Raw genomic sequence first — 25,059 nt, 5'->3', positions numbered from 1 at the left:
GCTTTACTTATAGAAGATAAAGCACAAGTTTATCTCATGATCAGTTCAGCATTAAGGGGTGGGGGGAGGGAAGGACAGTTTAAGAACAAACTGTGGGGGACTAGGATAAAACTTAAAGGTCTAACAGCCCCGTTTCAGTCGGGTCTTACACTGCCATGGTGAAGCATGCAGGTTTTACTTTCCTAGGGTGGAAGCTTACTGCAGGATTTCCTGAAGACAGGTTCTCCTACTACGTACCTAAGAATTACTGGAGATCAAAAATGTGGAGATCTGGGACCCATCCCAAATACAATGAACTGTTAAAATGTGTGTGTGGTAGGTGGCAGGTAACAGGCATTCTGAAAAGCTTTCCAGGTGATCCTTATGCATTAAGGCTCGAAGATCACTGCAAATCACTGCGTTACAAGATTAGTTCTTTCAAGGGGTCTGCAAGGTGAAAACTATTTTCATAATTATATTAAGATGTTATTCTTGTTTTTTTTTTTTTCACTTTTTCATGAGTGTACAGGAGCATTTACTAGAGGGGACATGATGTGTGATATTGCAACAGAATGAATGTGGAAGCAAATGAAATCCCATCTGTCTTCTTTAAATCAGACAGTAAAGATGTCTGCAGAAAATAAAATACAATGCCACGTTTCCCACTCTGTCTTTTGACATTTTGGAAAATTGACATTTTTCATGAAAATGTTCTTTACGTTAACCCATGTTTTTAGTAATAAATATTTTATAACCTTTTATTTTAAAGATAACATTAATATGTGTGACCCACATAAACAAAAGGTCTTGAGACCAAAAAGTTTGAGAACTGCTCTTTCCAGCAGGCATCCAGTACCCTATGAACATTACTGCTGATAGGCACGGTTGCTTCATTTCTTGGCACACTCAATGTATATTTCACTTTAAATATGATTCAACAGATCATCTGCAAAAAGCTCCTTATTTTCAGGCAAGAGGATTTAATCTGACAGTGAAATACTGAAGTCAAACCAGTTTTAGTTAAAAATCTAAGATGTGAAGCAGGTTTTCCTTAGGGACATCTGAACGTAATAAACAATCCTTTAATACATAAACAGGCCAACTGATGTATGAAATAGAAAACCACACTTCACATGACGCATTTTAAAAATGTTAATTAGTAATGTGACAACACCAGCATTAGATTCTATGTGAGTGGTGTCAAACGGCTCACTACAAATGTCAGCTAAAAACAAACCCCTAGTTTTTGAAAGAAAACAAAGTAGGGAATAAACAGGTTCTCAGAGAAAAAAGAACTCTTTTAAATCTACATATTTTGAAAATGTTGAAATATGAGTCGGCACATTGATACTGACATTATACTAAGCTACACAATTTTATTCTTAAATGAAAGTACATCCCAGATATTGTTAATATTTGACTGTTGGAGTATGCAAATTGGGAACACTTCTGAGGTTTACGTAAAGCTGTGGTAAAAGCAGACCCTTTCAGCCTTATGATTGTATCTCACATATGAGAAAATTACATTGATGCTTTTAACCTGCCATGTACAATTTTTTTAATGTATTGCCATTTAAAAAATCTGAGACAGTTAACATTTAAACACATCATTGCTGTTTGGGAATGATATTTGAATGAAAGATGCTATGCACATATTTCCTACTTTATACCATATTAAGATTTTAGATGCTATAGTTATTGAATATATCTTATGTTGAATAAATGGTATTTGAAAATAAGTATATTTTTCTTTCTGAGTAGCCTTCTGGAAAGAGTTCACTGAATATAGTTTCCAGTAATAGTTTACTTTCCTAACTTGTACTTATTTTAAAATCTCATCAGCAGGGAATTAAACAGTGCAAAACCCAGCAAATCTGACTTTCCCTTGTTTTGATTTGCATGTCCACTTATGACCATCATTTTTTGGGAAACTTTCCATTTAGTGTATCAAAAATCAATGCTATGAAAGTTCTTTAAAAGGTTCAGCGGTTTTTTTGAGTCTCTGAATGATTACAGCATTCTGTAAATCAGCTTCTTCCAGTGTGAGTGTTTCATCTAGCAATTTGAGGAAAGGAAGAGCAGTTGCCAGGGAAAAGGGAGGACTCCTCTGAGATCCCTGGTATTTTTCGATGAAGTCTTTGATGTGGCTTATCCTGTAAAATAGCACAAACTATCAATGTAATTTTATGAAAACCTGAATTAGCTAATTTAAGGTAATAAACTACGTGAAGTCTGGGATTTTCTTAAACATAATTTAGTGGGAACTTAGTGATGGATCATTATATCTTCTCTTCGCTTTTGCATACACCTAAAAATTTCTATAACAGAAAAATCAACATAACTAGCTCTGAATGGATCAGAAATGGTCCAATCAGTAACCCTATATAGACATGGGTTTTATCTCTTGCATACCAGGATAAGCTGTACTTCAAATCTAGTTAAGAAACACTTAACCTGGTGCAGGTATATTTTCAGTTAGTATCATGGATACTATAATGTAATATAATCACTGCAATCTTAAAGGCAGCTCAGTTATACACATGTATATATGGGTGTATACTTAAAGGAGGAGAGGACATATACAGTTCATTAAAAATGATTAACACAGATTTACAACAGACTTCTTTCTTGCACAAAAGGAAACAGATATGATCATGGAAAGGCAAATAATATATATTGGCATATGTTTTGAGCTAGGTAGTATATAAGTTATTTTACTATTAATATTTTAACCAAGCACATATGTATAGAATATTTTACATGTATAATATCCCCTTCCCAAATTTTAAATGCTTTTAAAGAAGAAAACCTATATAGAATATGTTCCTACTTTAAATAAAATGAAAAAAATTAAGAAGAGATGAATGACTAGAAAAATTTATCAAAGTAGTAACAGTGATTATCTCTAAGTGATAAAATTTAAATTGATTTCAGTTTCCTTCAGGACTTTCCTGTATTTTCGTTCTTTTTATACGATTAACAGGAAAATACACACATAATGCTAAAAGGTCTACTTAAAAACTACAAAAAAGTGAAAATAATTCTTTTTGTATTTGAAAATAATTCTTTTAAAATTATATATCTAGTTAAGCCAGAAAACTAATGAAATAAGTAAAAAAAAAAAAAAATTTCATTAACATCCAAGAATTTCCATTGTCATGATACTTTATATTTAGAGAACTATTTATTAAGATCCTTGGTTAGTTCTTCAAAATAACTATTGACTGACTTGAAAAGAAGAAATATTATTAAAACTTAGGGGGGGAAATCAGACAAATAATGAAATAGAAGACTCACCTATGAGAAATGTTAAATTTCTGGACAATCCTTTTCCCATTGGCTAACCAGATCTGTATATTAGTGATGGGTTCCAGATTGTTTAGTGGGACAGTAGACAACTTATTTTTATTCTCAACTTCAATATTCTTTGCTTTAGAAACAATTTTTGGTGTAGCACTAGGAAAATCCAGACAACAAGTCAGATGGGTGTTTTTCAGTAAGCAGAACTTTATCATTAAACAATTACTCTAAAACCTTTACAGGAAGTATAGATCTTTGGAAGATTTTAGCCAGTCAGTCACAGCTGTTCCCCCACTAACACATAAATATATTAGTATCAGTTGTATCTATCATAGATGATGATTATAGGAATTTAATGAAATTATGCATATCCAAGTAATATGTAAGACTGTAGAGTGTTACATAAGTATACTTGAATACTATTTATGTACATATGTATTTGAATAATGCCTTCCAGAACAATTTTATAGTGCTGACAGATCCATGGACTTTACCTACATCCCAGGTTAAAATTTCTAGAAGAAGTAAGTTCTCTGTAGAGAATAGTCCTTGGGTTGTAAAGGAAATAAAGTATTTCTTCATCACTCTGAAAGTCACACTTGAATATTTTTATACTTGTGGATGAATATGCATGTATATACCTTACAAATCTTGGTAATTCATATATAAGAATTCATAAAAATAAGAAGCAATCCTATATTTAATGTCTTTGCACATACTGTCACAGGCATAACTAGATAAGATGAAGACTGCAAAGTGTGAAAATAATTAAAGGCTCTGATACTAACTTTATCAGGCATTATTTCACTTGTATTACTTCAAAATTCAGATACTGATTGGAGAATGCAATGTTGAAGGCACTGGTTACAGAATCCTATCTCCCAAAGCTAGCCTATGTACCCTGTGACATTAATGGCAAAGCTCAAGTGGTGGGTGCAAAGGAGAAAAAATGATTTACCCACACAATTTTGTCCAATGTCCTTATTAAACCAGGCCCTTTTGATCTGATTAAACCAAAAAAACCCTTCATGATTTTTAAGTGCAGTGCCAGCTTGTGTTAATTTACACTAAGGTGAATATGATTTAGAAGTTCTCATAAAAGTTAACATGAAAAAAAAAATCTCATTTCCAGTAGGAGAATGATAAACTCTCTATATATGGTCTACATAGTAAAATAATTAAAAGCTGAATATTAGTCAAGTCTCTGCTTATGAAAAGCACAGATCATGAGCCTACTCACCTTCCCAGTCTGTGACCTTGTCCTGAGAAGGGCTGGAACACAGGCTTTGTTGACATACATATTTCATTTTTCTTATCTTCAACTTTAACATCCACCTCCTCTTTATCAAAAACTCCCTGTAATTCTAAAGGTAATTCCCTTGGAAAGTAAAGAAAGGAAGCTAAGAAGCTATTAACATCCCTTTTGTTCCTCTGAAAAACATATTCTACATGCAAAAAGAATTTAAAAATATACAAATAAGAGGCATATAATATTCTTTATAATAAAAACTACATCTAGTTAGAATAATATGGTTAAAAATAATACAATGAGATAATATGAATATCAAAGCCAAGAATATATAATAATTTTTAAAAATTAATTTTTTATTGAAGGATAATTGCTTTATAGAATTTTGTTGTTTCTGTCAAACCTCAAAATGAATCAGCCATAGGTATCCATACGTCCCCTCCCTTTTGAACCTCCCTCCCATCTCCCTCCCCATCCCAACACTCTAAGTTGATACAGAAACCTTGTTTGAGTTTCCTGAGTCATATAGCAAATCCTGTTGGCTATCTATTTTACATATGGTAATATAAGTTTCCATGTTACTCTTTCCATACATCTAACCCTCTCTCCCCTCTCCTCATGTCCATAAGTCTATTTTCTATGTGTTTCTCCACTGCTGCCTTGTAAATAAATTCTTCAGTACTATTTTTTTATATTCTATATATATGCATTAGAATATGATATTTATCTTTCTCTTTCTAACTTACTCTGTATAATAGGTTCTAAGGTTCATTCACCTCATTAGGACTGATTCAAATGAGTTCCTTTTTACTGTAGAATAATTTTTAAAACTACAAATTCATGAACAGCTTGAGCTATTCAGTTTGTCCAGAGTAACACTGAAGTCATGAAACATTTTATGACTATATACTGCTAAAATTAAACAATCTGGTCACTTTATAGGTATCTAAATAGGACTGATAATGTGCAAGAAAAATCAAGATTTTTATTTCATTTTTTAAAATGAAAATATAGCTACATGCTTGTTCCAGAAAAGCAAGACTAAAAATATAAATACAAACTGACTTAAAAGTGACAGTCCCCTCCTGCCAAAGTGACTGTCCTTATTCCTTTCTTGATAAAAAACTGGGGTGAGTCTAAATTTTTTCTCTATATATAGTAAAATACCACAGATTTGTAATTTTTCCCAAGATAGTATCATTCTATACACACTATTCTGTATTTTGCACACTGCTATTCTGTTTTAAAGTAGATCAAGTACAAACATATAAAATACTCTTTTCATCTCTGTCTAACTGATTTGTAAGAAATGTGTATGTATTCCATTTACAGGATATAAGTGCACCAAGTATTCCCAGTTTGGCAACTGATTTTACATAATCAAATTTATCTTTCTTATATTGCTTCTGGGATTCATGCCAACTATAGTTATATGCAACAACATGGATGAATATCCCAAAGAAATAAACTGAGTAGACACAAAAATTAAACACATTCCATTTATATATAGTTCAAAAATCAGATAAAATGAAAAAAACCTAAAGAAAAACAAAAAACTATTAAAAAAAAAAGCAAAGAACAAATTACCACTGAAGTTAGGATAGCATTACTTTTGTGATAGTCCTACCAATAAAGTGTACTTTAGTCTTATCAAGGATTGTGGTTATTTAGTTGCTAAGTCATGTCTGACTCTTTGCCACCCCATGGACTGTAGCCCACCAGGCTCCTCTGTCCATGGGATTTTTCAGGCAAGAATACTGGAGTGGGTTGCCGTTTCCTTCTCCAGGGGATCTTCCCCACCCAGGGATCAAAACCGTGTCACTTGCATTGGCAGGTGGATTCTTTACCACCAAGCCACCTGGAAAGGTGGCTATCATGAATTAAAAATGAGACAAATCTAAATTGAGAGACATTCTATAGAATTTGGGCCCATAATCTTCAAGTGTCAAGGTCATTAAAAAAAAGACAAAAACTCAGGAATTGTTCCCTCTTGAAGAAATGAAAGAGACATGACATTTAAAAGCAATAAGTAATTCTGAATTGGATGCTTTTGCAATGAAGTATAGTATTAAGATAAATAGAGACTCTTGAAAATGTCTGACAATTAAATGATAATCATACTTATACATCAATAGATGGTTGTATTGTGGTTACATAGGAAAATATATTTCTCTTTCTTTTAAAAGGATAGTATTAAGATAAATAGTGACTGTTGAAAATGTTTTGAGGATTAAATGATAATCATACATCATTAGATGGTTGTATTGTGGTTACATAGGAAAATACAGTTCCTTTTTTTTTTTAATAAAAAATACAAACTATTCTGGATGAAGAAGCATTACTTTGGCAACTCACTCTGAAATGCTTTTAGAAAAGTTCATAGTACTTCACTTGTGACTTTTGTATAAGTTTTAAAAAGGTTCAAAATTAATTATAGAATATAAAATAATTTATAATCTGTATATACATTGTACATATACATATATACAGACCTATATATGTGTATTATATATTGAAAATTGGTTACATATGGAATATTATGAACCCTTCTCAAATAAAAACTGACCAAAATAAGTGCTTTGCACCATTAAACTGATATCACACATAAAATCATATGTTAAGGACAGTGCTATGGGACAGAATTTAATTTTGTGTATCTTTTTAATAAAGCAGAAGCATGAGTATGAGCATCAATAGCTGAAAGAATGTTCATGCCTTTTACACATTAATTTATAAATTTATCATGAAAGAGTAATTGAGATACTAGTCAAACTTTGAATATAATTATAAGAAAACATAGGAGTAAAACCTTCAATGCCCTAACATAAGCGATATTTTCTTAGCTATGACACCAGAGACAAAAGTGACAAAAGAAAAAAAATCAAATCAGACTCTTCAGATTAAAAACTTTTGTGCTTCAGAGTACCATCAAAAAAATGAAACAACAACAAACACAAAAGAATGGGAGAAAATAGCCTCAAAAATATATCACAAACTCTTACAGATCAACAGCAAGGTAAATAACCTAATTTTTAAAAGTAGGCAATGGGGAATTCCTTGGTGATCCAGTGGTTAAGGCTCTGCACTTTCACTGCTAAGAGCTCAGGTGGCGAGGGAAGAAAACATCAACAAAGGATCTGAATAGATATTTCTTCAAAGAAGATATTCATGTGGCCTACAAGTACATGAAAAGATGCTCAACATGACTGGTCACTAGGGAAATGCAAATGAAAACCACAACAAGACACCACTTCTTAATGACTGCTGCTGCTGCTAAGTCGCTTCTGTCTGACTCTCTGCGACCCCATAGACGGTAGCCCACCAGGCTCCCCCATCCCTGGGATTCTCCAGGCAAGAACACTGGAGTGGGTTGCCATTTCCTTCTCCAATGCATGAAAGTGAAAAGTGAAAGTGAAGTCGCTCAGTTGTGTCCAACTCTTCTGCAGCCTACAGGCTCCTCCTGGGATTTTCCAGGCAAGAATACTGGAGTGGGTTGCCATTGCCTTCTAGGATAGTTATAATTTAAAAAATCAGTGTTGGCAAGGATATGGAAAACTGGAACTAACAAGCACTGGCAAGTATATGGAAAAACTGGAACTTTGATACACTGTTGGTGGGAATATAAAATGGTACAATCACTTTGGAACACAGTGTGGCAGTTCTTCATAAACAGATAACAATTCCACTCCTAGACCTGAGAGGATTGAAAACATATGTCCACATGAAAACTTGTACACAAATATTCAGAGAAGTATTATTTCTAATATGCAAGATGCGGAAATGACCCAAACGTCTATCCACTGATAAATGAATAAACTAAATGTAGCATATCCATACAATGCAACACTATTTGGCAATAAAAAGGAATGAAGAACTGTTAAAAGCTACATGAATGAAATTTGAAAATACTATGTTGAGTTAAAGAAGTGAAATACAAAAATGATTCCGTTTATATGGAATGTCCAAAATAGACAAATCCATAGAAGTAGAAAGTAGACTGTGGTTGTGTAGGGTTGTGAGGAGGGGGAAAGGAAGAGTGGAGAGTGATTACCAGCATAGGGTTTCTTTTTAGGGTGATGAAAAAGGAAATACTTTGGAATTAGCAGTGCTGATGGTTGCATAACTCTGTGAATACACTAAAAAATTATGAATTGTATACTTTAAAGGGGTAAATTTTATGGTAGGCTAATTATATCTTAATAAAGCTGTTATTAAAAAGTAAAGCTGTAATTTTTTAAAAAATCTAAACACAAGGATAGTCCCATATTTTTTATAGTGGGAGACTTAAGAAATAATCAAATCACCAACAACTAGGTGTATATATATAAATTATGGGTCATCATTGTAACAAAATAATATACAGATATATTCAAGTATTTCAAGATAAAGTAAAAATACTTTTTAAAATATATGCACAATTATGTATAAATCTATGGACAGAAAGTGCCAAAATGAAATTCAACAGAAATGTTAATAGCAGTAATACTTCTGGGTAATAAAATTATGGGTGATTTTCAAGTTTTTATAAATATGTAATATAAAACACTACAGGGCAATGGAAATCATAATTTAACAACTATAAAGATCTTAAAAAAAAGATCTTTAAACATAATTATTAAATAACAAGTAGGATGTGATGTGGTATTAAGTAACACTTGGCAAAGTGAAATAATTTAAGTCAGATTTTGGTTGATCAGAATTCACATTCCTGACCCTTCAAGATTACAGCTGTGGTTCTCTTAAGAAAACCCATCTTATGAAAAGTCTGAATTTAAAAAAGTATTTTTGAATGTGTAAGGATGTGTGAACAACATTAAAAAGGAATCTTCCAAATGAAACATATCTAAAATATCCTTCTGCCAACAAAGATTGCTTACCCTTTTTTGATGGAGTTCAGAAACTGTTGACTTGCACCATCAGAATAACTTCTGAAATCATCATTGACAGTGAATCCATTTTTCCATAATTTTATACTTACATCTACCTGCAAAGCAGTAAGAAACAAAATGTATAATGTTAGTCAATAAAATGTACTAATAGATTAAAAGTCCTTTGGAAATTTCTTCTATCAGTGTGTATTTTACGTATCAATTTTTTCTTTAAAATTGAGATATAATTGACATATAACATTGTATTAGTCTTACAAGTACAACATAATGATATGATGTATGTATCACAAAATGATTACAGAATGAATATAGTTAACATCCATTACACAGTTACAAATTTTTAAATATACCATTCTTAAGAGCTAGTTTCAAATATAAAATATCAAAAATTATAATGTGCATGTATAATATAGTTCATAATGAATAATATTTTAAAGTAAGTCATTAATCATTTTCTTTAGGAGAACTCATTTGGAAGAATGTCCTGTGCTCTGTCTCAGAGGACACTAATGCTGTCTGGCCAGAACAGACTTCTCAACAGTTAGAGAAATCTGAAATGATTTGAACATTAGACTTTGAACATTAAAAATAAAAATGGGGGAAAAACAACTAAGAGTAATTAATAGCTATTCCTTCAAAAGTATTCGATCAGTTTGGACTTCCTGGGTGGCTCAGTGATAAAGAATCTGACTGCCAATGCAAGAGAGATGGATTGGATCCCTGATTCGGGAGGATCCCACATGCTGTGGAACAACTGAGGCTGTGCACCACAACTACTGAGCCTGTGCTCTAGAACTGGGGAGCCTCAGCTACTGAAGCCTGCATGCCCTAGAGCCAGTGCTTCACAACAAGAGAAGCCACTGCAATGAGAAGCCAGGGAATGAACCTGGGTGTCTTGCACTGCAGGCAGATTTTTTCCTATCTGAGCCACCAGGGAAGCCTCATTTTATGTATATACTTCATATTTTATTATACAGATGTTAGTAAGATAGGTATTGAAGTGTTGGGATTTAATGGAATCTATAAGTTTCACTGCTCTATCAAGGACATTCTTAATTGAAACCAGTGTTTTTCACTCCCTTCAAGGGCAGAGAAAAGAGTAGGGGCTTCCCTGGTGGCTCAGAGGTTAAAGCATCTGCCTGCAATGTGGGAGACCTGGGTTCAATCCCTGGGTCGGGAAGACCCCCTGGCGAAGGAAATGGCAACCCACTCCAGTATTCTTGCCTGGAGAATCCCACGGATGGAGAAGCCTTGGAGGCTACAGTCCACGGGGTCGCAGAGTCGGACACGATTGAGTGACTTCACTTTCTTTTCACTTTTCACTCCCTTCAAGTGCAAAGAAAACAGTACAGTAATTACTGTACGGTGTGGTGCTGTGTGGTGCCACGGCCTCAGTTCCTCCTGAGGACCCAGTTTTGTTGACCATTGCTTTTGCAATATCAGTGCAAACTCAATACAGTGAAAAAAGTAAATAGTATCTTACTATTAGTATGAAAACAGTTTTGGCCTCTAAAGGTCCGTATTTTGAGAAACATCAGGAGAGAAGAGATTTATGGACACTGACCTGTTTCTTTTGTTCAGTGGGAGACAAACATTTGGCACCAACCTTCTGAGCTTCCTCAAAAAGGCTGTCAACAAAATATTCACAATTTGTTTGTTGACTATCACTAAGAGGTTGGTGGTCAGATCCTGTTTCACAAACCCTACACACAAACAGACACAAAAAGAAAAAGAAGCATTACGGATCGCTAATTCTTTAAAAGTTTACATAAATTGCTCTAGTTAAGGGATCTAGCACTGAGAAGCTACCTCCATGTCTGCAGTCGAGATCCTACTTTAAATTAAGATAGTAGATATGTGCCCATGGGAAGAAGGCATTAACCCTTTTGGTCCAGAGTAGAGCTTTTTCAACTTCAGTCCATTGACACTTGGGGAGAGATAATTCTTTGTTGAGCTGGCTGGCCCGTACATTGTAGGAGGTTCAGTAGTGTCTGCAAGAAGTAGCGTGGACATCCCCCTACATTCCAGTTTTATAATAAAAAACACCTTCAGACAATGCCAGGTGACCTCTGGGGGTGGGATGGGTAAACCTTGCCATGTGGAAAACCACTGGTCCAGAGTGAAAAAAATATGTTCTTTGTAAAGGTCTCAAAATGGCTTTAAAAGGGGTCACTGTGTACTTTTTGGTAACAGAGAGCACTCTTGAAACTAAAGGTGATAATGTGTGAAGAACAGTCATAATCATAGCTTTGCCCCTTTGTGCACTTCAGAATAAAATTTCCCACTCAAGACTTTCATTTGTAGTGGTTTAATACTCTACTTGGTTTTTTCTTTCTTTGTAAATTGAGATATAACTGTCATATAACATTATTTTAGATTCAGAAATATAGCATAATAATTCAATGTTTGTATATTCTGCAGAATGATCACACAGTAAGTCTTAATTCATAGTTAACATCCATCACTATGCACAGCAACGGAGTTTTTTTCCTTGTGATGATAACTTTTAAGATTTACTCTTAGTAAATATGCAATACATTATTATTAACTACAGTTGCCATAATGCACATGACATCCCATGACTTATTAATATTTTATAACTGGAAGTTTGTACCTTTTGACCACCTTCCTCCATTCTTTTTGCCCACCCCATCTACCATTCGTCTGTGTATGCATTTGTGTCTATATTTTGTCATATAAGAAATATCACCTAAGATTTTATTTGACAAAAACTTCTAAAGCACATAGAAAATTCATAAATGTACTGAGATATAACTTCTCAGGTTTCATAAATAATAACACTTTTACAGCTCTTACACCGTGCAGGATCTACAAGGCAGCTACTCTTATCTGCATTTTACAGACAAGGAAATGAGTCATGAAGAGGTTAACATGTTAAGAGATTAAGTTACATGTTAGACATTACACAGCCAGTAAGTGGCAGAAACAGAATTCGAACCCTGTTAATCTATCTTCCAAGTCTACGCTCTTAGCCAAGATGCATTATAAAGCTTCTGTTAATAGCTAATATTTATTAAGCATTTATTAATAAATGATAGGAACTATTCTAAGTACTTTACACATGTTATCTCATTCAATCTTCATGTTGACCTAAAAGGCACATATTGATTTATCTTCACTTAATAGACACAGAAAAAGCTTAAGCAATTTGCCCACAGTCACAAAGCTATTGAGAGGCAAAGCTGGAAACTGAACTCAGGCCTCTAATGTCCCTACTCTTAATCACTGTGCTAGACTGTCTCTTAAGGGCAATGTTTTAATTTAGATATATTCTTTTTACTCTTCTAGGTAATTCTCTTTATAAATACTCTTAAGACAATCTATATGATGACTTAGTACCACTACCTATCTAACAGGGTTGTTGTCAAGATTAAATGTGATACACTTAGAGGCTTATTTATACCTGGTACATAGTACTGTGCATACTAGTACACATGTTGGCACACAGTAAGCTCTCAAATATTAGACAATAATATCTTTACAACCACTTTATGCTTTTTGGTATTTGCTTCTTCTGTTCAGAAAGCAGTGTATAGTTAATTACTAAGTACAAAGCAAATAAAGCTGAGCATCCAGTGTAGCTGAAGTTTTACAAGTCATTTAACCCAAGTCATCCAAACATTTATTGACTACCTACTATGCTGGGTGAGCAAGACACACAGATGAGTAAGAAATAGTCTAGGCTTTTTTATTATTGTGTGTGTGTGTTTTCTCTTTTTTTGGCCACAACACGTGGCTTATAGGATCTTAGTTCACAGATCTGAAACTGAATTCAGACTGAACCTGGGCCTTTGGCACTGAGAGCAGACTCCTAGCCACTGCAACGCCGTGGAATTCCCTAATCTAGGCTTTTAAGAGGTTCAGAGTACAATGTGTTGGAGATGCACACCCACAAATTAGATTAAATTAGAGCAAATGGATCAATTCCTTGAAAAGCACAATCTACCAAAACTCACATGAGGAAAAATAGAGAATATGAATAGGCTTAAAGGTATTAAAGAAATTGAATCAGGGAATTTCAGTGTGGCAAAAAGAAAAAAAATATCAGTAATTGATAATCTTCTGAAACAGAAAGCACAAGGCACGGAGGACTTCAGTGGTGAGCTCCATCAAACACTTGAAGAAGAGCTGGTACCAGTTCTCTACAATCTCTCACAGAAAATAAAGGCAGAAGGGCATACTTCTAACTCATTCTATGAGGACAGCATTACCTAAATACTAGGACCAGGTAAGGACATTACAATAAAGGAAAAACTCTCATATGTATAAATGCAAAATCCTCAATAAAATACTAGCATTTTGAATCCAATAATACGTAAAATTGTACACCACAACCAAGTAGGATTTATTCCAGGTATGTAAGACTGTTTCAACATTAGAAAATCAATTAATGTAATCCACCACATTGACACACGAAAGAAAATTCATATGATCATATCAACAGATGTAGAAAAGGCATCTGAAAATATCTAACACCTATTTATGATTAAAAACTCAGCAAATTAGGAATACAGAGGAACTCTCTCAACCTAATGTCATACTTTGTGATGAGAAACAAGATGCTTTTCTCCTAAGATCAGGACCAAAACAAGGATGCCCCTTTTCACCACTCCTCTTCAATGTCAAGTTGGAAACCCTAGCTAAACCAGTAAGACAAAGAAAGCAAACAAAAGAATACACACAGATCAGAAAGGAAGCAAAATTGTTCGCAGATAACAAGACTTACACAGAAAGGATTTATACAGAAAATCCAAAAGAATCAACAACAACAAAAAATCTTGGAACAATAAGCAGTTGTAGCAAAGTTGCAGGACACAAGTTTAATATACAAAAGTCAGTGCTTTCCTGTATACCAACAATTAACTACTGGTATGTGGGATTAAAAACGCAACATTACACACATTAGCACCATTTGTCAAATTCCATAGAACTGTATAAAACAAAGAATAGACCCAAATGTAAACTCTAGTTAAAAATAAAATATATACAACTTTATTTCATCTTTGTTTTCTACTCTATCATCCTTTCCCTCACTTGTCATTATCCATTTATGATGCAAATATCAATACCCTTTTTTGTAACTCTGAAACTAGATTATCAAAGCTGTATTGGCTAAGTAAAGAGTCATGGAGTCTTAGGGATTTCTCTAGTAACAAAAAGTACAAAAACTTAATATATCGCTTTTTGTATAGACATCTTACTAATTATTTAAAGTTTATGTCATCACTGACTCAATGGACATGAGTTTGAGCAAGCTCTGGGAGTTGGTGATAGACAGGGAGGCCTGGCTTGCTGCAGTCTATGGGGTTGCAAAGAGTTGGACACGACTGAGCAACTGAACTGAACTAAAATTTAAAGTACTGATACAAGCTACATTATAAAGCTTGAAAACATTATGCTAAATGAAAGTTAGTCACAAAAGACCACACATTCTCTGATTCCAGATATATGAAATGCCCAGAATAAGCAAATCCATAGATTCAGAGAGCATATTAGTGGTTGTCAGGGGTAGGGCATAGGAGAATGGGGCATGATTGCTAATAGGTATGGGGTTCTCTTTGGGGTGATAGAAATGTTATAAAACTGACTGGTTTAACAACACTACGAATGTACTAAAAACCACTGAATTGTATACTTTAAATGGATGAATTTAAAGTATTATGGTATGTAAATAATGTCTCCATAAAACTGTTAGAAGAGGTCCTAAGTTAATTTTTAAAATTAAGTCATTCAACTTATTTCTGTGACAAAAGGGTTAACAGAGCAGGCCTGATGTTTTTGCTAGTCTTTGAAAGTCCTGTTTATGTTCCTCATGAGAGTTTGGAATTTTAATATGTGCCCCCACTATAAACCCTAGGCTCATTTCCAATGAACTTCCCTAGAAGACATCTCATATGTGCTGTCATAACTTATTACTGGAGGAATGAAGCGTGTGTCCTGCTGGATCCAGTGGGTGAGGACTCTTGGGAGCTTATATCTGGTTTCCCCTGGACATCACCCCATGGAAACTGTCCTTTCTTTGCAAAATCTTAGTCATTAGTATGACTGTATGCTGAGTCCTGTGACTCCTTTAAGCAATCATCACATATGGAGGCGGTCTGAGAGGCTCCTGACACCACCTCACAATTATATAGTTAGTATCAGATATTTACATGAAATAATAAATCTTCCAGTGAAAAATAACAATATTTGGTATAGAAAGTGTTCACAAAACATCTGTTAATATAAACACTTATTTGTCTTTTTAAATGGACTATGAATGAAAGGTGCTTACATCTTTGAGTATTTAAGACAAAAAGAACATAATACAAAAATAAATATTTCATCTCAGATAAGGGAGAATAAAGAATGCTATAAGAACCACAAACTTCACATCTACAATTTATTGGGTGCCTGCTACGTGTTAATACTAGACTCAGTGTTTTGAATTGGCTAATTCTCACAAAAACTTTTCAGATATCTATGTATGCCCCCTCCCTTTTTAGAGGAGACACTGAAGCTCAAAGAATCGAAGTTGCTCAAAGGCCAGAGAAGTAGTACAAGACAGAGATGAGATTCAAACTCAGGTTTATTTGACTCCAAAGTCATTATATTTCCACTATGACTCCAAGACAGTATAACACAAGGGGCTAACAAAGTGAACAGTTACTTTAATTTCTCAGTTATATAACAGAAATAATACGTGAGCAGAAAGAAATTTAACACTTTTCAAAAAACTAATCACAAAAATATTTAGAAACTTCACTAAAAATCCATTTAATATGAGTACAGCAAAAAACACCAACTTTAAAATACATTACTCATAATTAACAAATAATCATAATGAAAATATACTAAATCAGTAAACTGTGATAAAAATAAAGATAGTACAAAGAAAATGCATTAATCAACTTACCATTCTTCCTTTATACTTTCAAGATTATCTACTTCTTTCATTCTCTTTTGTTTTACTGTAAAAGGAAAAGCTAAAGTTTTTAATACAGTATTTTAAATAAATTCATTTCCCCCATATGTATTAATATTCTTTACGCTATTATACAGTCCTAAAATAGCACTAAAGAGATGTTAAGAACAAATGACCAGACTCAAAGCTGTCACTGTCACCTAGAGTAAAGCAATAGTAAAAATAAAGTCAGGATTTGGATAATCTTCTGATAAAAGAAAGATTTTGTAAATATTATGATGAAAAATAATGTACCCTTTGATTTAATAACAAACAAAAGTGAATGTAAACATTTCATTCAACTTCCAATAGTAACAAAATATTAAATCAATATAAACTCATTCTCACAATTTCAGGAGAAAGCAAACTGACCATGTTACATCTTTTGACCCTGATCTTCCAGATTTCTGGAAACTTAAAAGACCAACAATGTAAGCTATATACATAAAATATGTCTACCGCATCTGTTTTTCATCAGGAAAAATTGAAAATACAGTAAGTGGTCATGATACGGCTGCTGGATGGGATACTGTACTGTGCTTAGTCACTCAGTCATGTCTGACTCTTTGCGACCCTGTGGACTGTAGCCCACCAGGCTCCTCTGACCATGGGATTCTCCAGGCAAGAATACTCGAGTGGGTTGCCATGTCCTTCTCCAGGGGATCTTCCCAACCCAGGGATTAAACCCAGGTCTCCCGCATTGCAGGTGAATTCTTTACTGTCTGAGCCACCAGGGAAGTCCAAGAATACTGGAGTGGGTAGCCTATCCCTTCTCCAGGGGAGCTTCCTGACCCAGGAATCAAACCGGGGTCTCCTGCATTTCAGGAGGATTCTTTATCAGCTGAGCTACCAGGAAGCCCTGATGGGGTATTATGTATCCCTCAAAAATAATTATGAAGAAAAGATACCATATAAGTGAAAAATATAAGAAATAAAAATTTCAGGAAAAACTGAATATGAAAAAATGGAGAGAAACAAAAATGAAAATAGTAATCGTTGGCAAGTTATAAAATTGTGGATTATTTTCTTTCTTTTCCAAACTTTCTGCAATATTCTTGCCTTTACAACAAAAATAATGTAAGAAATAAGCAAAGAAATCATGGGCGTTCCAGTGGTCCAGTGGCTGACTCCACGCTCCCAGTGCAGGGGGTGCAGGTTTGACCCTGGTTAAGGAATTAGATTCTGCATGCTACAACTAAGAGTTGACATACTGCAGCTAAGGATCCTGTATGCTGCAACTAAAGAACCTGCATGCTGCAACTAAGACTCAGTACAGTCAAATAAATAATAAAAAAAGTTTAAAAAACAACAAATTGATTTTAAAAATAATCAAACAAGTCAATGTTTAAAACAATCCAAGCCATCTGCCTTCTGAGAAGTCCTGGAAGCAAGGTTACACTAGATAAGTATACCAAAAAACTCACACCGTGGTTTCTAAATACAATTTTCCTAAAAGAGGGAATCATGGCTTCTTAGAGAAAGTGTTGATTACACAGGCAGAGAAAGAACAAATAAACCTGAAACATACTGCTCCAGAATGTAAGACGGTGCTCAGTGAATGAAGAAGACATAAAAGGACACTGAAACTACATGAAGAGGCTCCCACTGGACAAATCTGGGAAATGGAACATCAAAGTAAATGACGATATTAATGGATTATACTCATTGAATAAAACAAAAACCCATGAGGAATCCACACTATTATTACAGACTAAAAGAAAAAAAAAAAAAATCAGGAAAAGATGGGACTTTTAAATAAACTCAACAATCATATGGAGTCACCATCACAAAAATAAATTCTAGATATATCCAAGATTTAAAATTTAAAAATTGAACTTGGCTGACATATATAAGCTACTACATATAATACAGGTAACCAATAAGAACCTACTGAATAGCACATGGAACTCCATTCAATACTGCAATGACCTATATGGGAACAAACTCTAAAGAAGAGTTACATATAACTGACTTACTATGCTGCACAGCAGAAACTATCAGTAACACAACATTGTAAATAATTATACTCCAGTAAACCACCCTCCCCACCCCCAAAATGAACTCGAGGCTGATGTCAGCAAAATGAGGGAACAGGCAGTTGCAAGCTCCTATCTCCACAGAAACACTGAAAGATAAGCAGAAACTGTTAGAAACAACTTAGTCAGAACTCTGGAAAGCAGTCAAAGGTTTGCAGCTATCAAGTGAATGATAGAAAAATACAACTTAAAAACAGCAGGGAAAACAAACCAATTCAAAACTGGGCAAAGGATCTGAACAGACATTTCTCTAAAAGATAGATGAACAGCCAATAAGCACATGAAAAAGATGCTCAACATCACTAGTTACAATCAGATACCACTTTATACATATTAGAATAGTTATTATTTAATAAAACAAAAATAGGAAGCATTGACAGGGATGTGGAGAGATTAGAGCCCTGGAACCCTGCTGGTGGAAATGTAAAATGGCGCAGTGGCTGTAGAAAAGAACTTGGTGGCTGAGGCATTATTCACAAAAGCAAGGAGATGGAAGCAACCCAGATGTCCACCAACAGATAAATGTCTGAACAACACATAGTATATACACACAAAGGAATATTTGTTGTTGTTCAGTTGCTAAGTCGTGTCTCCACATCTCCTGCATTGCAGGTGGATTCTTCACCACTGAGCCACAGAGCCCATAAAACCCAGTATTCACTTTTTAAAAAATTAGTTGCATTCAAAGAGAAAACATTTATATATTAGTATTGTTTTTATGAAACTATGGTATAAAGATAAAGCAGTGAGTCTCAACCAGGAGGCAACTGTGCCACTAAGAAGACATCTGGCAATGGCTGGCGGTATTTCTGGGTTGTCAAAACAACTGGGATGAAGGGTGCTCCTGATCTAGTAGAGGAGGTCAGGGATGCTGCTGAAAATCCTACAGTGCATAAGACAGTCCCCACAAGAAAGTATTGCCCAAAATGTCAAGTGCTAACATTGACAGATCCTGATATAAAGCAGTCAGCTTCTTTGCCAGCTGCAATGCAGCTGAATCCGCCTGCAATGCAGGAGACCCTGGTTTGATTCCTGGGTTGGGAAGATCCACTGGAGAAGAGATAGGCTACTCACTCCAGTATTCTTGGGCTTCCCTTGTGGTTCAGCTGGTAAAGAATCCACCTGCAATGCAGGAGACCTGGGTTTGATCCCTGGGTTGGGAAGATCTGCTGGAGAAGGGAAAGGCTACCCATTCCAGTGTTTTGGCCTGAAGAATTCCATGGACTATGTGGTCCACGGGGTTGCAAAGAGTCAGACACCACTGAGCAACTTTCACTTTCACTTTCTTTACCAGCTGCTCTACCAGGGAAGCCCTCCAAGGTGCTTAGCCAAGTGCAGAGCAAGGAGAAGCCATCCTTAAAGCATCTCACTATGTTTCCCATTAATAAGTTATTATTCTCTAGCAAATTATTAATGTTTTGTCATTTCATAGTTTAAGCTATTGATAAATTGTTTTCACTTGTTCCATGAGAACAAAAGAGAATGAAGAACAAACCTTGCATTCAAACTATCCTGTGCTGGAATAATGGCTACATCATTTTTGAGCTTAAGAGTTGTTTAACTTCTCTAAGTACCAGTTGCCTAACTTGTAACTTGGAGATAATTATCCTCCTAAGAAGGTTGTTCACAGAACAAAAGAAATATCGAGACTACAGTAATGTTATGCTCCTTTCTCTTTTCCCAGTCCCCAATTATAGCCTCTGTTACAAGGACTTATAGTAAGAAACACCTTCAGACTTAGTCTCAAAGTTTTAATTTCAACATGGCTATGAAATTTCACTTTTCATTTCACTAATGTAACTTTAAAAAACATTTGTATATTTACTGAACCTCCCACTGCTGTGTGCAAGGTACTAGTTTAGAACTAATGGTAGAAGGACAAACTCAGTATCCATTAATAGGAAGTTTACAGACTAACAAGGAAAAAAATATACTGAATTACTAATTGCAAACACAGCACAGAATTATAAAGTAAAAACTCATTCTAGGAACTTTCCTGGTGATCCACTGGTTAAGAATCCACCTTCCAATACAAGGGACATGGGTTTGATCCCTAGTTAGGGAACTAAGATCCCACATGCTGTGGGGCAACTAAGCCCCTGTGCCACAGTGAAGATCCCACACATTGCAACGAAGACCCAATGCAGCCAAATAAATAAATGGTTTTGAAAAAAAAAAACTCATTCTATAATGGACATAAACTTACTATCATTTTAGGTATTTCTACCATAAATTAGTAACATGGAAATGAACCATGTAAAAATTTTATATCCATTGACTGAGCATCTACAATCATCAGTCACGTAACATGAAAGAACCTAAGTCATGTACATACTGTATGTAGAAAATAAAAAAGCCATCTGACAAATATCGAAGTTACCAGTATGAGGCTGGGCATCAGAATGGACGGATGAACACAAGTTCCTTCATTCTGCTTCTGCTTACTTCCAATTAGTACCACTATCATCTTATATTTGTATTGTATGTCACAGTTTACTAAACACCGTCTCAAATATTATCCCACTCACTCCCAACAACTGTAGTAATAAAATCAGCCAGGAGCCAGAGGAAACTGAGCTATCTGGAATGTATCCACTAAAAGGAAAATCCAGTCAAAATAAATTTAGACTACCAAGAAAGGTCATCTTTTAATGTATACACTAGAATTTGAAAAGAAAAATATGCATATTACAAATTTTACTTATTTTTAAAAACATACTACAGGCTATTTTTTTTTTTTTTTTTAAGATTATGGGTTTGAATCAAGATATTGTACCACTAGGCATGCTATGAAGAAACTAGTTTCTCCTTTAAGGATAAAGTCATTCAGCACAAGGGAAAAGGAACCAATGGATCACCTTTCAGTTACATCTTCTACAGAATAGGATTAGGCCGCCAAGAGCAAACTATGGCAGCATCAGACTCAAATACTAAAAAGACAATTATTTGTATATTTTGTGAATTCTAGTTTATTAACTATTATGTGCATAACAAAAACAAAAAATGAAAAATTTTGGAAAGTTTTAGCTTAGCTTAGCTGTAATCCCAGTAATGAAGAACATACATTTTTGCTATCTTCTATTAATAGAAAAAATTGTTAAGGAGGGTTATATGCTCACAAGGATCACAATGATAGTGACAAAAGTAATTTCAATGAGAAAATCCTAGGAGAAAGGTGAAACTTCTGCAAAAAAAACCTTCCAGGTCCCTGAATTAGCTACCCTTTTGACACCAAGACATTTTCATTCCAGAATGGGCTCCATACTGTTATTTACCTTGCAAAACCCATCTCAAATACAATCTCCTTTAGAAAACCTTCCATGATTCCTCCAAAAGGCATGAATATAGAATTACTAACACAAGGAAAGATCAATTATGTACTCTTTGAATTTGCCCTATCTTCACAACCACAACCCTAGTACCATCCTCTCTAGGTGGTTTCCCCACATCCATTCTTGTTCCCATCCAATTCAGTTTCTACACAGGAGTCAAGGTGACATTTCTTTTTTTTAATGACGCGCAACTTATGGGATCTTAGTTCCCAGACCAGGATCAAACCAGGCCCTCGGCAGTCAAAGTATGGAGTCCTAACCACTGGGCTGCCAGGGAATTCTCTTTTTTGTTGTTTTGTCTTTTATCAGGGTGACCTTTTTGATTAAGATACAAATTTGATTATGAGACTTTCCTGATTAAAATCCATCAGGACCTCCCACTACTCTTCAAATAAGATCCAAATACCTTGGATAACATGACAAGGAGTTAACTGCAATGTTCTCTCACTACATTTGAGTAGTTTGAAAGTTTCAGTATAAAAGTTTTTAAAAAAAGAAAAGAAAAAACTGGTCCCCAAACCTTAATATTGTTTAAAAGGCACCACATCATTTTTCTGACCGGAACTAACCGCACCCTCAGTTCACCTGTTCTGATCTTCAGTTCCCCAAACATTCTCAAGTCTTTGTGGAACTGATTTCCTTTGCCTGGATCTTTCTTCCTTCCTTTTGAAAACGTTTTTGTGTCCTTTCTGGGGGCGGGGGTGGGAGGGGGCTCCGAAGAGCTCCAGTACTGGGAGTCACCGTCACCTAATTTCCTACTTATCCATAATAACTGAGCTGAAAGATGACCTATTCCTAGGAAAATCTGAACTGATTTCTTCAGTCCCCGGTTATATGCCCACACAACACCTTACATTCCTTCTTTTCAACTTCTTTCTAGGTAGAGGATGAGATGGTTAGATAGTCATCTAACCAAGGACATGAGTTTGAGTACACTCTGGGAGACAAGCAGAGGACGGAGGAGCCTGGCTTGCCGCAGTCCATTGGGTCGCAGAGTCGGATATGACTTAGCGACGGAAAAACAACAGTTAGGTAGATAGGCATTTACTTGTGTGATTATTCGTTTCCTCCAGTGACACTGCACAAATCTATAATGGTCACTGTCATAGCGTCAGCACTCAGCACACAATAGGTACTAAAAACATTTGAATGATAAATTTAGTAATTAGCACTAAATATTCAGTAATTAAAGTCTTCGTATAAAGTATTTACGACACGCAGGGCTAAAAGTCAGTGCTCAATACGTAGTAGTTTCTGCCTTGCGTCACTTTTGTTGTGTGCTTAAATCACTCCCTCCATCCTGCACATAATTCTTAACTCATTTTTTTTTTTATTCCACCAGTGTCTGTCTCTGACTTTACCTTATAAACAGTCCCAAAACACACCTGAGCCACGACTATGAAATAAGGAAGCTTGATTTTCACGTCGCTTATACAATCGGTCCTATTTTACAATCCCACATTAATAGAGGCTGCCAGTTTCCTATCTTTATTTTCAATGATCTCAAATTGAGTACGAAGAAACCAACGCTGGAAGCCACACTAACGTTCGTTATTGCTAACAAGCAACAAACTGCAAATAAAAGTCGGACACAGAGGAAAATAAGAAATTAAGTAAGAAAAGCTTACAAAATAAAAATGAGTTTCAAGAGCCAACTAATGAAGTTACCTAAGAAAGCTCCACCCCACACAGAGATGCTCCGTATTTCTGCGCTGCGCGTCTGCATTTTGAGAACAGAGAACTCGAAGTTTCCGAGCGCCGGCAGAGCAAGAAAACCACCGGGGCGCGTGCCCGGAGTCGGCGGCCCTGGAGCCGCGCCTCACCTGCGCGGGCCCCGAGTCCGCCCGGCCCGCCGCCCCACTGCGCCCTTTCGCGGTCGCGGACCGGAGCTCCGACACCGAGACAAAGACGGGACGAGGCGGCTCCGCCAGAGCCATCCAACCCATCCACAGGGCCCCGCCCGGCGGCCGGCCCGGCCCCTCACCCAGCCGAGCGCGGCGCGGCCCCGGGAAACTCACCTCCGGGCGCGGCCGCTGGAGGGGGCCGCGCCGCGCCGTCGCCTCGCGGCCTCGGTCTCAATCCGCTCAGGGGCCGCGAGCGCCGCCGCCGCCGGGCTGAGCCCCTCAGACGAGGGGCACCGCCGCCCCCAGGCCCAATCGAGCTCGGCGGCTGGGCCGCTGGAACCGCGCGCGCCTCCCTCGGTCACCGCCTCCCGGCGCCGAGTGCGCGCCTAGGCTGGCTCTGCGCAGACCCGAGCGCGCGCTTGGGGGCGGGGCTGGCGGCGGTGGCCGCTTCGGCTAGCCCAGTGGCCCGCGCCGATGGCGGCCGCCTCCTTCCTCCCGCGGACGCTGCTGCTCCTTATGTCTTCACTCGGCGCGGAAAACGCGGGGAGCTAGGTGTGGGCTCACCTCAGAACTCAGCACCAACTTACCTGTGTACGTCGTCAGCCTCTGATTGAATCTGTGGAGAGATTTCCCTGCATTCTGACCGTGTTGAACTTTACCTGAGCCCCGAGATTCCGGAAAGCGACGGTTGACAACATCCTCCCGCCCCTTCCACCTCCCCCACCCCGCGACCCTTCCGTGTCCCTGGAAGGGCTGACAGCACGCGGTTTATTCACACTCACAGATGTCCCCTTGTTTACCCATGACAAGGTCAGACATAGACCCTCCAAATTCCCTTTCTCTTTGCCTCTTGATTGATTATCTTTATTGATTGTGCCTGCTGACAATCTGGACAAAATACCAGCTACCTTGTTTTGACCAAACTTAAGCTTCTCTCCTTCCAGGCTCCTAAAACTTGGACCCACTCTCAGCCTGATCCAGCCTACAATCCCCCCTTCACCATCACTCTGAAAAGTAGGCTGACCTTCACATAAACCACCCTGATCTGCTGAGTGATCAACTGCCACCTCCACCCATCCATCCCCTTGGCCCTATGCCCAGCTCTGTGTAGTCTTTGTTCTCCTCCCTGTAAAAGAAGGGCCCTTTTCTGTCTAACCCCGGAGGTAGTTGCAGGCCTCTGTGCCCGTGAGTGGGCATAGCATTTCCTGATAGTGATGGTTGTCGCCTCAGCTACCACACCCCATTGCGGTAGTTTCTTTTCCTCTTCTTGGAATAACCCTTTCCAATAAAGTCTCTATCTAAATCCAGGACTTTTTTTGTTTTTGGACAATTGAGTGTTCTTCCCTTTGTATTTATCCTCTGGCTTTATTTCTATAGTCTCCCCCTACCCCGCCCGCCCCATCCCACCCTCATCCTTTTTGGAATAATCCTTTCAAATATAATCTCTGTTTGCCTGTTTGTTTTTA

The 25,059-nt window shown here is 36.6% G+C and overlaps 1 protein-coding gene across 7 annotated transcripts; it reads right to left on the bottom strand.

The window, feature by feature from the left end:
* Positions 1 to 1,330: 1,330 nt before the first annotated feature.
* On the bottom strand, positions 1,331 to 24,684 carry UBXN2A (UBX domain protein 2A). 7 transcript variants are annotated; one of them, XM_061154897.1, is made up of 9 exons: positions 24,181 to 24,684; positions 17,910 to 17,996; positions 16,334 to 16,388; positions 10,982 to 11,120; positions 10,642 to 10,743; positions 9,406 to 9,512; positions 4,520 to 4,657; positions 3,277 to 3,435; positions 1,331 to 2,132 (listed from the first exon to the last, which is right to left on the bottom strand). In XM_061154897.1, the coding sequence occupies exons 2-9, from the start codon at positions 17,950 to 17,952 to the stop codon at positions 1,940 to 1,942; spliced, it is 936 nt and encodes a 311-aa protein (XP_061010880.1). In that variant the 5' UTR covers positions 17,953 to 17,996; positions 24,181 to 24,684; the 3' UTR covers positions 1,331 to 1,939. The 7 variants fall into 7 exon arrangements, with proteins under 7 accessions (XP_061010880.1, XP_061010881.1, XP_061010877.1 ...); XM_061154898.1 differs by lacking the exon at positions 17,910 to 17,996 and having other exon boundaries at positions 24,181 to 24,683; XM_061154894.1 differs by lacking the exons at positions 17,910 to 17,996; positions 24,181 to 24,684 and adding an exon at positions 23,418 to 23,701.
* Between the last annotated feature and the right edge of the window lie 375 nt (positions 24,685 to 25,059).

This window comes from Dama dama, chromosome 11, assembly GCF_033118175.1.
Source record: "Dama dama isolate Ldn47 chromosome 11, ASM3311817v1, whole genome shotgun sequence".
In the NCBI taxonomy this organism is placed as follows: Eukaryota; Metazoa; Chordata; class Mammalia; order Artiodactyla; family Cervidae; genus Dama; species Dama dama.
This window is presented reverse-complemented; position numbering and strand designations above follow the sequence as displayed.

Bases quoted from the DNA above. Each gene is read 5' to 3' on its own strand.
- UBXN2A (XM_061154894.1), bottom strand. From the start codon at position 23,475: ATGCAGACGCGCAGCGCAGAAATACGGAGCATCTCTGTGTGGGGTGGA. The intron at 10,744-10,981 runs GTCAGTGTCCAT...TTGCACTTGAAG, and splicing joins CCACTGAACAAAAGAAACAG to GGAGTGAAAAGTGAAAAGAA. The intron at 2,133-3,276 runs GTGAGTCTTCTA...GCTATTTTACAG, and splicing joins AAATTTAACATTTCTCATAG to GATAAGCCACATCAAAGACT.